The sequence below is a fragment of the Leucopleurus acutus genome, assembly GCF_964270905.1.
Source record: "Leucopleurus acutus genome assembly, chromosome: 7".
In the NCBI taxonomy this organism is placed as follows: Eukaryota; Metazoa; Chordata; class Mammalia; order Artiodactyla; family Delphinidae; genus Leucopleurus; species Leucopleurus acutus.
Genome location: NC_139150.1, coordinates 109059718 through 109072116, shown reverse-complemented (window position 1 = coordinate 109072116; position 12399 = coordinate 109059718). Strand labels below are relative to the sequence as shown.

At 38.1% G+C, this 12399-nt stretch overlaps 1 protein-coding gene across 1 annotated transcript in view; it reads right to left on the bottom strand.

Annotated features, from left to right (window-relative positions):
- HPGD (15-hydroxyprostaglandin dehydrogenase) overlaps positions 1-12150 on the bottom strand; it is a 28426-nt gene extending 16276 nt beyond the window's left edge. Inside the window, exons 1-4 of the mRNA XM_082842277.1 lie at positions 12009-12150; positions 11591-11714; positions 8361-8467; positions 460-556 (exon numbers count right to left, since the gene is read on the bottom strand). Coding sequence (XP_082698403.1) covers positions 460-556; positions 8361-8467; positions 11591-11714; positions 12009-12101 — 421 coding nt within the window. The 5' untranslated portion in view covers positions 12102-12150. The remainder of the gene's footprint in view (positions 1-459; positions 557-8360; positions 8468-11590; positions 11715-12008) is intronic.
- Positions 12151-12399: the final 249 nt, after the last annotated feature.

Sequence of the window (12399 nt, the reverse complement as noted above, 5' to 3'; positions counted from 1 at the left end):
GAAAGTAGAGATCAAGTCTGGCTTCCCCTACAGTATATCCGAACTAACTATATATGCCATATTGAAAAATTAGGCACGCTTACTAAAATCACACAGGACTAGAGATACCTTAACTTTGTTTCAGTCCTTTTTAGTCTTATCAAAGGTGCTTTTACATGTTTTACTGCTTAGGAATCTCACAGTAACCTTTGACAAATAGCAACGCTAGGAAAATATCTATACATTTTTTTTAAATAGTACTGCAGAAAGATAAAGTCACAATTTAAGATAATAGGAATAAACTTAGAGTTTGAACTTCTGATATCATATAACAGAAAATTCCATAGAACCAGTAAAAAAAAAAAAGTAAACCAAGTTTCAATTTCAAACCTGAGTTGATAATAAATACACTTTGAAGAGTTACTTTTGTGGTCCCAATTACCAGTAAGAAATCATTATTAACATGATAATTGTCCTTACCTGCTAAAGAGGACATATTAATAATGATGCCACCTTCACCTCCATTTTGCTTGCTCATGTAATCCAAACCCAGGTAGGTTCCACTGATGACAGAAACCTAGTCCAGGGGCAGAAATGGGAAAAGCAACAGAGCTATTATACTCTATTAAAGAGTATAGCTCTGATAAAGAGCTATTATACTTTATCATACTTTATCATATGGTCACACACCACAGTTTTTATTGCTACCCCAGATACCGAGGGAGACTCCTGCACATGTTATCAATGAAAGGTTTCGAAGTGGCTGTGTTTTTTTCAAACGCACTGACTGGATTCTCTTTTATTTGCCTAAACTTGTAGAGCTCATCACATCTCTGCAAAACTTCACTTAGTTGCCTGATCTGAGATTTTATGATAAAGGTTATATTCCAAGTGTCTTGTTACTTTCACTAATCCTCAGCATCTTCAAGAATTCTGTACATTCTTTTTCTTTTCTAAATACTGGATACAAAATGTATTCACCCTTCTTAGCACATGGTTCTCTTGTCCAACTATTCTACATCCATCTGCTCTGTTTCATTCTCTTGGATCTTGGAATATGTAATAGTGGATACCCTTGATTTCCTACAGTTTTCATTTCCTCCTTCTATTTTGCATTCGTGTCTACTTCTTCTGCATGTAATATAGAGGAAGGTGATCTCCCCTGTTTTAGTGCAGACAGTGATTAACCTATTTCAATCACAGAAATCCCATTCCCCTTGCCCGTGACTGGTTTAGGAGCCAAATGTGACCATTTCTGGCGAGACCTGAGAAGCAGTCCGCTGGAGGTGGGGTCTGGGCTGGGGAGGGTGATGGAAGAGGACTCTGCGGAGAAAATTGTCATCGCTCTTAAGAAAACCAGGAAGAAATGATTGCGTTACTCCTTTCTCATTGCTTCATATGGGGGCGATGGCTGGAATGAAGTTATATTGATAGCATCTTTAAGAGGAAACCACCATGATGGCTGGCAGACGGGAATGAGATCTGGGAGCTGCAGCGTCAAGCCATCCTGAGCTCTGTGTCGTATGAGATCACATAGCCGTTGTACCCAGTTTGAGCAAAAGGGATTTCTGTTCCTTGGACATATGGTCTTCAGTAATGAAATCACTTAATTTTGTTCATCACTCCTGCAGCTGTCCCTTTGAAAGCTTACCCTGCTTTGCTACTCACATCCATGTATAGGCACCTTTTGGGTTTTATCCTAACATTTAAGAATTAACCACTGTCAAAATCAACTTGTGACATGAAACATATTTGAAACCTTGCATTCCCTTTGAGATTTAAGAACTCCTCTCCCTTCCAACTCAGACTTTTGAAAGGTGAAAATTTGCTTTTGACATCTTAATTCCTATGTCTCTCATTCTTTATAGCACTGCAAAGAAAATGATACAACAGATAATGAGATAATGAGTCTGAACCTGAGGGTATATATTGGTGGTTACCTTCTTTTTATTTTAAAAAGTCCTTTTGGAGTTTTTTTGACAAGGATCCAGAGTTGCCTCTCTACCTAACAGTAGTTCTAGCACAAAAAAAAGTAAGCTGAAGATTCTATTCACTTAAGCCATGCATCAGTTTGATATTAAGTAGGCTTAGGGAGAATGAGTAAAACCTGCACATGATTCCCTTTAAAAAGGAAAAACAAAACATTAATGGCTTATATAAGAAGGAAAAGAATGTAGATGGCTGAAATTACTGAAGTCAGTTAGATTCTGTGTGTTTCTGCCCAAGTCTCCAGCATGTCTGAACAGAATTTCTGTTTATGTGTATTGGCGCTACGCTTTTATTCTCAGGTATTTACAGCTTTGCTGACACCTGCTTTTGTGTTTTCAACATCTACAAGATGCAGCCAGATAGAAAATTTGGGAATGTTTTTAATTTTTTTTAAAAGCCAGATTTATTTCCTGGTTTTTGATGGAGAAGGCAAAGGATTATCTTGCCATCCATTATCAGGTTAAGAACTGAGTAACTTTTCAAATAAAAGGCTTCTTAGGATAAACCTGCAAGACAAAGCCTAAGGTTTTAGCTGTACATATAAGAAATTTTCACCTCTTTTCCTTTACTTTGACAACCTCTTCCATATCCCAGATCATATATTAATGGAATTGTTAGAAAAACGCAGAATAAAAATGTTTCCTAAATATATTTGTGGTCTTTTGGCAATGCTTATACATTGTATAGATTGGGCCATTGTAATATCCAGGGGAAAAAAGAAAACAAAAATTACAGATATGTTCTCGCTACAGATACAAAAAAAAGCTGGAATCTATAGCATTATTTTAGTCCATTTTGTAAAGGTATTAAAATTTTGTATTTGACTCTCAAACAAAAAAAGAGGAAAATCCAAAGTCTGCTTTTACTTAGTGAGGATAAATGAAAATTCAGTTATTGACAAAGTGATATAATTAACACATGCTTACTCAACATTTTTAGTTACAAAGAGACAATTTTTATATGTAATACTGAAATTGTATAGTATTCCAAATGTTAATATACTTTTTTTTTTTAACAAGTTAAAGCATTCTATAACTTAAAACCACTCTCATAAATTCCTCTATCCTGGAAATAATTCTCTAGTAATACAGATAAATGGATAAATGAACTTGTTTAACTCCTCTTATTAGGCATAATGTCTTCCTATTATACACACATATATGTATATATGCTTCTATAACATTTGTGTGTATGTGTGTGTGTATTCACTACGGAATTTTCCTAATCTGTCATTTCCTTTATTTAATTTCCCTCCAGTCTGCAGTTGCTTTTAGTTTATTTATGATTCTTGTGCTACACTGTAATTAAAGCAATTTTTTAAAAGATTCTGTCATCTAAATCATGAAACTCTGCCTTTCAGGTTTCTTGTTTTTTCTCCAGCCAGTTCTCAAGGGATACTAATATAGATGATCAGTTTTTTCCTGAAACCTTTTCTCATCTTTTATTCTTGCATGTTCAATCTTTTAAAATTTCTGCGTATTTAGGGGGTAGATATGATTGTCTTCCCCCTCGCAGAAGCTGCTTATAAAATTTAACAAGCTTTCCCTAACTATAACATTTCAGTGGGATCTTTAGATATGGCAGAGTAGCAATAACAGAAAGTAGTTACTAATTTAAGGTGTAATCAACACCCCTGGGAGCCAAGAAAAAGGAGTACACTTGACAACACTGTTTCTATCCGTTTCCTCAACTCTCCATTAGAGACAGTATAGAGCAGAGGGACCCACCTCGTTTAGAAATGAGATAGTGCAAATGAAGAAAATGTAGGTTTTTTGTCTCTGGATGAGAAGTGCAATTTTTTGAGTGACTGCTGTGTAGTAGCACCGTGCTGGATGCTTCATACAAATTATGGATTAGTGACGCTTAACCAACCTTAGAGGTAAGAGGATTACCTTCATCCTTTCACAGACTGGGAAATTCAAGATCAGAGACACGAAATAAAAGTTCATGAATTTTAAATTCAGGTCTGAAACAAATCTTTTTTAAAATCCCCAACAATAGCCATCTATTTTGTTTAATTTTTATTTGAATATACTAAAGGCGTCAATATAAGTTAGTCATATGTCCAAATTAGGTTGGAAGTCCCATCTGAGTGGGAATGAATTATTTATGTTTATTAAAGCTTCAAAAAGTAAAATAAATACATTACCAAATGGCCTCATCAATATTCAGAGTTAAGTCTACCTCTGCCCAATGGCCAGACCAACCTTTGAGAGTTATACAAAGACTCATTCTTTCCTGAACATTCCCTGTGAGCCTGAGCAGCTATAAATAAGGCAGCTGTGGCTGACACACAGAGGAGCCTAGTGGAAACAAAAGACTGGGAAGAGGTTTACTGTATCTCTTGTGTGGGAAGAGCGGTGGGAGCTGCTGGCTGGAGAATAAAGAAAGGGCAAATTTGCTAAGGAGTAAAAGTGGAAGGACATATATACTGTTTGTCGTACACTGTTTGCAACACTGATGTGTTAGGAAACCATCCAAACATTGTACTGAAACACAAAAATGAATATCCACGTATGCAAAATATCATAGAATAGCAGTTTATTTTTCTAATACACTTTAATTGAACATCTGTGTATGCAAAACAACAATTTTCTGCCTTCAGAGAACTTACAGTAGAGTAGCATAAGTTATACATGTATAGAAATAATTCTAATAAAATTTAAAAACTGACATGCCTTATAAGGATGGTATAAACTATGTTGTATAAAATTTCAGAAGAGGGAAAGATACATGGTGAGGTCCTTTAAGCCGTTACTCTCTGACATGGACAAGAACATGGAAAAATATGCAAAAGACCACACAGGGAATTGTACAAGGAGGTAAATTACATCCAGAGCAGAGTTGAAAAAAATTATTATACAAACCACACACAAATATTTGCATTATACTAACAGAGATAATCAAGTTATAAGGATAATGATTGGTCAGACTCTAATCTACTTTTGCAATGGGTGTTGTAAGTAGGAGGGGAAGTAATTTGTTTTTAAGTTATATATGGGTAACAAAGGTTATAGCTTGTTCTTTTTATGTAATATTAAATAAATGTCATCAGTCCCTGGAGTTAAGCTAAGGAGTGGCCTTTGTCAGCAGAGTTCAAAGAAAAATAAAGGCCAGCTCCAGGAGAGTGAGTTGTAACCAAACAGGGCAAATAAAATTCCCGTCTTGCAGAATTTTCTATTTGCAGATAATGCAGGAACTTTCCACATTGGAGCAGGTGTTAATTCACCTGTATATTTATTATATTAAAGCAAACATGCCCTGTCTGCTGGATGAAGATAGATAATTCGAATCCTATTACCTCTGAGACAATCTCTTCACTATTTTCATGTTTCATTATATTAACTCTAATCACTGCACATGTTTTCTGACAGCTGATTTCTCAGAAGAAAGGCACAGTAGGTGCCCATTATGAATGCACTGAATATAGGAACTTTATACCCTAGGGACCTCTATCTATAAAATATCTGTAGTTTTACTGATGAAACTACAAATAGTAGTGATGTTCTAGGGAGAGAGCTGCTGTGTGATTTATGCTTTTTCATTAGCATAGCTTGATTAAAAAAAAAGTCACTTTATGTGGTTTTGGAGACGGGCATAAGTTTATAAAAACATGTTTTTAAAAATTCCTGCAGTTTCCAATTGGTTGCATATTCCAAAAAAAATTATTTTAAATCTGGCAACCAAAGGATGTAATGAAGTATGGTTCATAATAAGTCAGGGGTAACCACCAAAGATTGCATATAAAATGTATGGTTTTCTTACCAGCTGAAGAAAATTAAAGTGATCCAATGGAATTTAAGACAAGAATGGAAAAAGAACATAAACAGAAAGAAAATTTAGTGAACATAAAGTATGAACTAAAGTGGAAGGAATAAGTCCTAATAGAAGAGTAAAAATAAATATGAGTGACTTAAATTCACAAATATAAAAAGCATTTGTTTCTAGATGTGATTTGAAAACTAAGATCTCACATTATACTGTTAGCAAGAGACAAAATTCACATAAAAGGTTACTTTCATTTTCAAAATAAAGAAATAGAAAAAGATACGCCTAGGTAAATGTGAATCAAAAGAAAACATAAGGTACCAATATTATTTCTGGAAATATAAAACAAATCAAAAATCACAGGTTGCAAATGGGGCTACAACTTTAAAAAATCAAAGATCAGTAAATTATAATCACCAGCCATTTATGTAGAATTCACACTGACAGAATGACTGAAAGAGGTAGGCAAGTTGACATTTGTCATTTGAGATATGACTACATGCTATTCAGAAACGGACAGATCAAGGAGATAGAAGTAAGCAAAGGAATAGCTGACAGACAAACCAAATAGAAATATTTTAAGAAAAGAAAATTAGGGCTTCCCTGGTGGCGCAGCGGTTGAGAGTCTGCCTGCCAATGCAGGGGACACGGGTTCGAGCCCTGGTCTGGGGGGATCCCACGTGCCGTGGAGCAGCTGGGCCCGTGGGCCACAACTACTGAGCCTGTGCATCTGGAGCCTGTGCTCCGCAGCGAGAGAGGCCGCAGCGGTGAGAGGCCCGCGCACCGCGATGAAGAGTGGCCCCCGCTTGCCACAACTGGAGAGGGCCCTCGCGCAGAGACGAAGACCCAACACAGCAAAAATAAATTAATTAATAAACTCCTACCCCCAACATCTTCTTTAAAAAAAAAAAAAGAAAAGAAAATTATAAGCTCTTATCATTTATAACAGAGAGACACAAATATAAAATTAAATTAGGTATTAACTAAGCAAATTCAATGGTATCTTAGACATGGATATACCATGACAAAGTAAGATTTAGCCAAGAGATGTAAGTATGGTTCACAGTATGAAAATGTTTCATTTTATTTCACTACATTATTAGCCTAAAGTAGAAGAAAATCATAGAATTATCTCAACTCAGGAACAGCAGTTGTCATGTCTCTAAACACACACACACACACACACACACACACACAACACCAGAAAGATTTTGAGGGACACTTGACAAATAGGTTTTAAAGTTATTTTGAACTATAATGATATCCAGGAACACTTGAGACAAATTTTAGAAAGAACTGGAAGGAGAGTGTTTGTACTTTAAAATAGTATCTTTTGTTCTGGGTCAAAGGATTTTAGGCATCTGTCAAGCTTGTACCTTATCAAAGTGGTACTCACAGATTCAGCTTTCTTGTGAGTTAGGGTAATTCTCATTACTCCTATCAAGTTATTACAGTTAAGTCATTACTCATGAGAATGTCAATTCAAGTCAAACATTTATTGACTAAGCACTATCTTCAAGATACTGTGTTGATTACTGAGAGAAGCACAAAGAAAAACATCACATGGTTCCTGTTTTTAAGGAGTTGGATGTGGCGAAGTAGGGACCACTCCCTGTGCATTTATACACACACAGCTGCCCCTCTGTACTTTACATGTGCCTGCTTTGCGAGACTAGTAAGAAAGACCTTACCAAAAACAGGGTGACCCCATGCCCTGCCCAGCTCTGACATTTGGCTTTAGCTAAAGTTTGTTACTAAACCCCAATATCTTATGTCAAGTCTGTTTATAAAATAAGATAATCAGCAAGCTTATGATACAATGAATAAAACAAATTTTATTTCCTTATTCTACATGTTTACAATTCAAGGAAGAGCTAAATAGTCATCAAACATTGTGGGAATTACACACACTCATGCACACACACACGCATGCACACACACACTGGCATTCAGGATAAAAATCTTAATAATTACAGAGTCCAACGGTCACTTTAGCCTTGTTGTCTGTTATAGTCCTGGAATTAAGATTTATTTTTTAAGTACATAAATTAAGCCAGGGGTTAGAAATTTTTTTTTCTGTAAAGAGTCAGATGGTAAACATTTCAGGCATTGCACATCATAGGGCCTCTGTCACAATTATTCGATTCTACCACGGTAGCATGAAAGTAGCCAGAGATAACATGTAAATAAACGACCTTGGCTGTGTTCCAATGAAACTTTATAGAAACTGAAATTTGAATTTTGTATATTCATACATTTCTTTTTTTTCTTATTTTTTCAACTGTTAAAACATGTAAAGCCCATTTTTAGCTTGCAGGTCACAAAAACAGGTGGCAGGCTCATTTGGCCTGAGGGCCGTAGTTTGCCAACTCCTAAGTTATACAGTAAACGATGGTTTTTTCTGATATTTCCTTTTAATATTTTAAGGCAGATTTATTTTCATAATTGAAAACCTCAAATGTCTTCCTATTTGTAAAAGGAAATACTTTTTTCCCCAGCTTTTTATAACTTCCCTTTTTCTACATTGTAGGTCATTGTATTGTTTCCATGAAAAAAAACCTTTTTTCCTTTTAAAACATTTTGTTAAGTAATTGTAGACCATGAACATGGCTAAGACGGCTTACCAAATTAATTTGCAGAGTTTTTTCCCAGTTTTTCTCATTATTCACTCCAGCATTATTCACCAAAATGTCCAGTTTTCCAAAGTGGTCTACAACTTTCCTAAAAGTATCTAATAAGAAAAAAAGAAAAAAGACATCATAGATACGTTCTTATTTTGCACAGACACATTTATGACAGTCTGTGCCCTGAAATGAGGTTTTAATTCATCCACGCTTCTCGTGAAAGTTATACTCTTAGACGGTGACTTCCTGCCTTGCTTCTCAAGTGTGGTTTGTGAGCCAGCAGCATCAATCAGTATTACCCGGGAACCTGCTAGAAATGCAGAATCTGTGGCCACCACAGACCTATGGAATCGGAATCTTAACCGTAATAAGATCCGCAGATGATTTGTATGCACATTAAAGTTCTGTAAGCAGTATCAGTGGTGTAAATTTTAGAGAACTGAGCATCATATGCTAAGAGCTCTTAGAAGTCAGTCTGAGCAGCCAGCATCTCTGTCCCTAAGAAGTTACTGAAGCTCTGTGGCTTAGACTATGACGAGCATCCCTTTAAAAAGAAGCCATATTTTCTTCATAAAGTGTCATATTAAACAGTTATGTATCCAGATCCATAATGATCATTTCAGTGCATTTGGATATCCTAGTAAGTCTATTTTTCATTCAGATGATTTTATTTGATTATTGTAACTTCGATGTTTGCCTTTTCTTTTTCTATTTTGACAGCTTTGTATTGCAAGTTTGTATAACAACTGTGTTCAACTAAGGTCAAGTCTGCATAGATTCTGAGGTCTGAAGGTCCCTCATTACGTTGTCCAACCACATTTCCAGTCCTTGCCAACCCTCCTTGACCAGTTAAAATTAGGCTTTACCCCTTGGTATTGAGAAACATTATTTCTCAAAGTAGCCTTTTACATAGTTCTGTTGTTTCCCTGGGCCTTTTACCCCTGGTTCTAGTTCTATTACTTGAAACTATAGATAACAATTGTGGTTATTCTTCCAAATGATAGGAATGTGTTCTCGGGTCTTGGGTCCAACATATGGGTTCCTTGAAAAAAATAGATCCGCACAAACTTTATACTGATTGAAATAAAATTAAAGAATTATTAACAACCACCAGACATATAGAAGACGGCATGGACCAGTTTGCCAAATGGATAAATTACTATGCAAGTTAGCTGCCAAAAATATTGCCAAGACTTTCTAATATGTACCCTTTACAGTACCTTTTACTGTACTGGAATGGAAAACGACAAAATATATAAAAACTGTTCATTTTTTCAAAGAATCTTTAAAATGCTTCTTAAGATCTCAAATTGATTCCAGAAAGGGTCCTCCAGTAGAAAAGATCTAAGGAATATTATTATTGTTAATTTTTGCATTTCATCTTAAATATATTCTACTCTTCAGAACTCCACATCCACCTTACAGGAAATTAGGTTGTCAAATACGGACGTCTACTTGCTTCTTTACTTTTCTTTCCTCTTTCGGTGTCCACTGTATTCCTTATACTCTGCCCTTACTGATGTGTAACACACCAAATTATACATTGGTGTATTCTTCTTTATAACACACCACTGAATTTTGGGCTCAAGCAACTTACAGTCTATTAGTAACTCTTGCTGACATTTATATGCTGTGGTACTCTTTGTAATTTGCCTAAACTCTTCAGGTTGCATTTTTCATCTGTAAGTCATCTCCAAGAACTTTTTCACCTCTGTATTTTTATGATTTCAATGAAGTCTCTTTGGCCACATGTCTAAGCAGTTTTAAAAGTTGTAGGCAACATTAAATCCTGACACTGGAAGAGCCAATGCCACGTTTTCCTAAACTGCAAATAAACGCTGATGTCCAGACAACATGTGGATTTCTCACGACCAACATGCCTTCTGCTGGTCACTTATGTGTCTGGTTTCCTCCTTCACAATCACTTATCCTTAAGGAATGTGTTTACAGTCAAGGTACTAATTTTAAATACTGGGAAGCAAAACAATTAAGGTTAAATGTCACGTGTGAAACTACATAAATTCAGACAGAAATAGCTTTCAGATGATCTGTAGGGAATCTGTTCCCTGTTCCATCAGCATGGCTGTTGGGATTTGACATGACTTTATCCCTGATGAAAACTATCCTGTGCAATCAGCAAAACTTTATCCTCTAGCAACTAGCACTATGTTTACAGGTCTCTTCTACTCATGCTTGTAATCCGTGTTATAGGTCTTTATAACATTTTCGGATTTTAATTATATAATTTCCTTTAAAACAATTTCCCTGAACAGCATTGGCTTCCTTCTAACATATAGCTCCATTTTCACTCTCTCACAGAACAGCCCAACATTTTCGAAAAAACACACATCCACGTTAAGAACAGAAGTACCAGAGTGACTTTTATGAAGATATTTTTGGTCCCTTGACTAAAGACGTGCCTAATAATTTAGTCTTTCAAAAAAACTTTGTGAAATACAAATATTTTATTTTCCCATTTTCCCCCAGAAAAATATGTATGTTTTTCATATAGATGTATTGGGTTTCTATATGACCAAATCTGTTAATTGTGTACACCAATTCTGTCCCTGATATTTCACAACTAGATTGGTCTATTTTAAGTGAGTAGACGGAAACAGGAAAGCATTGAGGAAAATCTGGTAGAAACTTTTCTTCTGCAATTCTAAGACTACAGTACAGCTATTATTGTTTTTAAAATATCATTTCATAGGGGAAACACCAGAGAGAGCATGTGGTTAAAAGTATCCAGTACGTCTGTGATGACAACCCTTGACCTTTCATTCTAGTCCATGCCAAAGAGAAACACTGCCACATTTGATTGTCATTGGACTCTGTGACTTCCAGCTTTCTGGGAGAAGTTGTTTGCCATACTGGCCTAGCCCACTTTGTCTTTCCCAGTTCCATCTGCAAGTTCGATCATTTAATAATTACTGTAGCAGCACCGTCTTGGAATACACCAAGGAATCTTGATTACATTCTGTGCGGCCACATGACTAAAATAAAAGGATTTCTCAAGCATGCTTGGCTTTTCTTGCCCCTTAGCTTTTAGGGCTACTGAGACGTCAGAGGAAACGTAACAGTCCCAGCTATCTCTTGCAGCTCAGAGGTAGCTGCTCTCCAGGAGATAGCCGGCCGCCCGCCCCAGGCTGGATCTCTGGCCGGGGGTTGCCTTCATGTTGCTGCTTACTCAAGGTACGCTCCGCGTGGATGGATGGATTCCCTGCCCTTACCTCTTAGTTGTTCCTGATCGGCCACATCGCACTGGATAAAGAGAGTCTTCTGAGGTTCAAACTGCTCATCCAGGGCAGCTTTACACTTTAAACCTGCTTCACGATTCCAATCGACAAGCGCTACCTACAGACAAGAGGAGAGGAATCGAGATCCTGCGCGGCTCTTGAAATAGACCAACAATAAAGAGACCACAGGACGCTCCTCTTTTGGACCTGGGATGGGCAGTTTACAGTTCGGGATCTCTCCCGGAGCGTTCGAGGTCCGCTCGGGCGCGCCAGCCTGGGCAGCTCTGGAGACTGCACGGCGGGCACCGGGGGCTCAGCCTCGGTCGCTGCCCGCATCCCCCGGGGCCCCGGCTCGGGGAGCGGGTCTCGGGTGGGCCGGCGAGGTTCGCGCCGTGCGCCCTGCCTCGCTTACCTTGGCGCCCTTGAGCAGCAGCGCCTCGGCGGAGGCTCGGCCGATGCCCTGGGCCGCGCCGGTCACCAGCGCCACTTTGCCGTTCACGTGCATGTCGCCGCCTGCGCGCGGTGGGCGAGCTCGGCGTCTCCGCGCGGCCGCGGCTTTTAAGGACCCTGCGCGCTCGCGTGCTGCCCGTCCGCGTTCTCCTGCCAGTGGGCGGGGATGAAGCTGTCAAGCAGCGCCGGGCACCCACGATTGTGTCACCTGGCCCTGAGCGCTCCGGTTCCGCGATCTTTGCCTTCCTGACTCGCAGCCAAGCCCAGATCAGAGCCTCCCCTCTGCCTGTGGCTGCCTGACTGGCGGTGGGAGGCACCAAGCGGAAAGGGTGCTCCCCAAGAAGTGTTCCCTT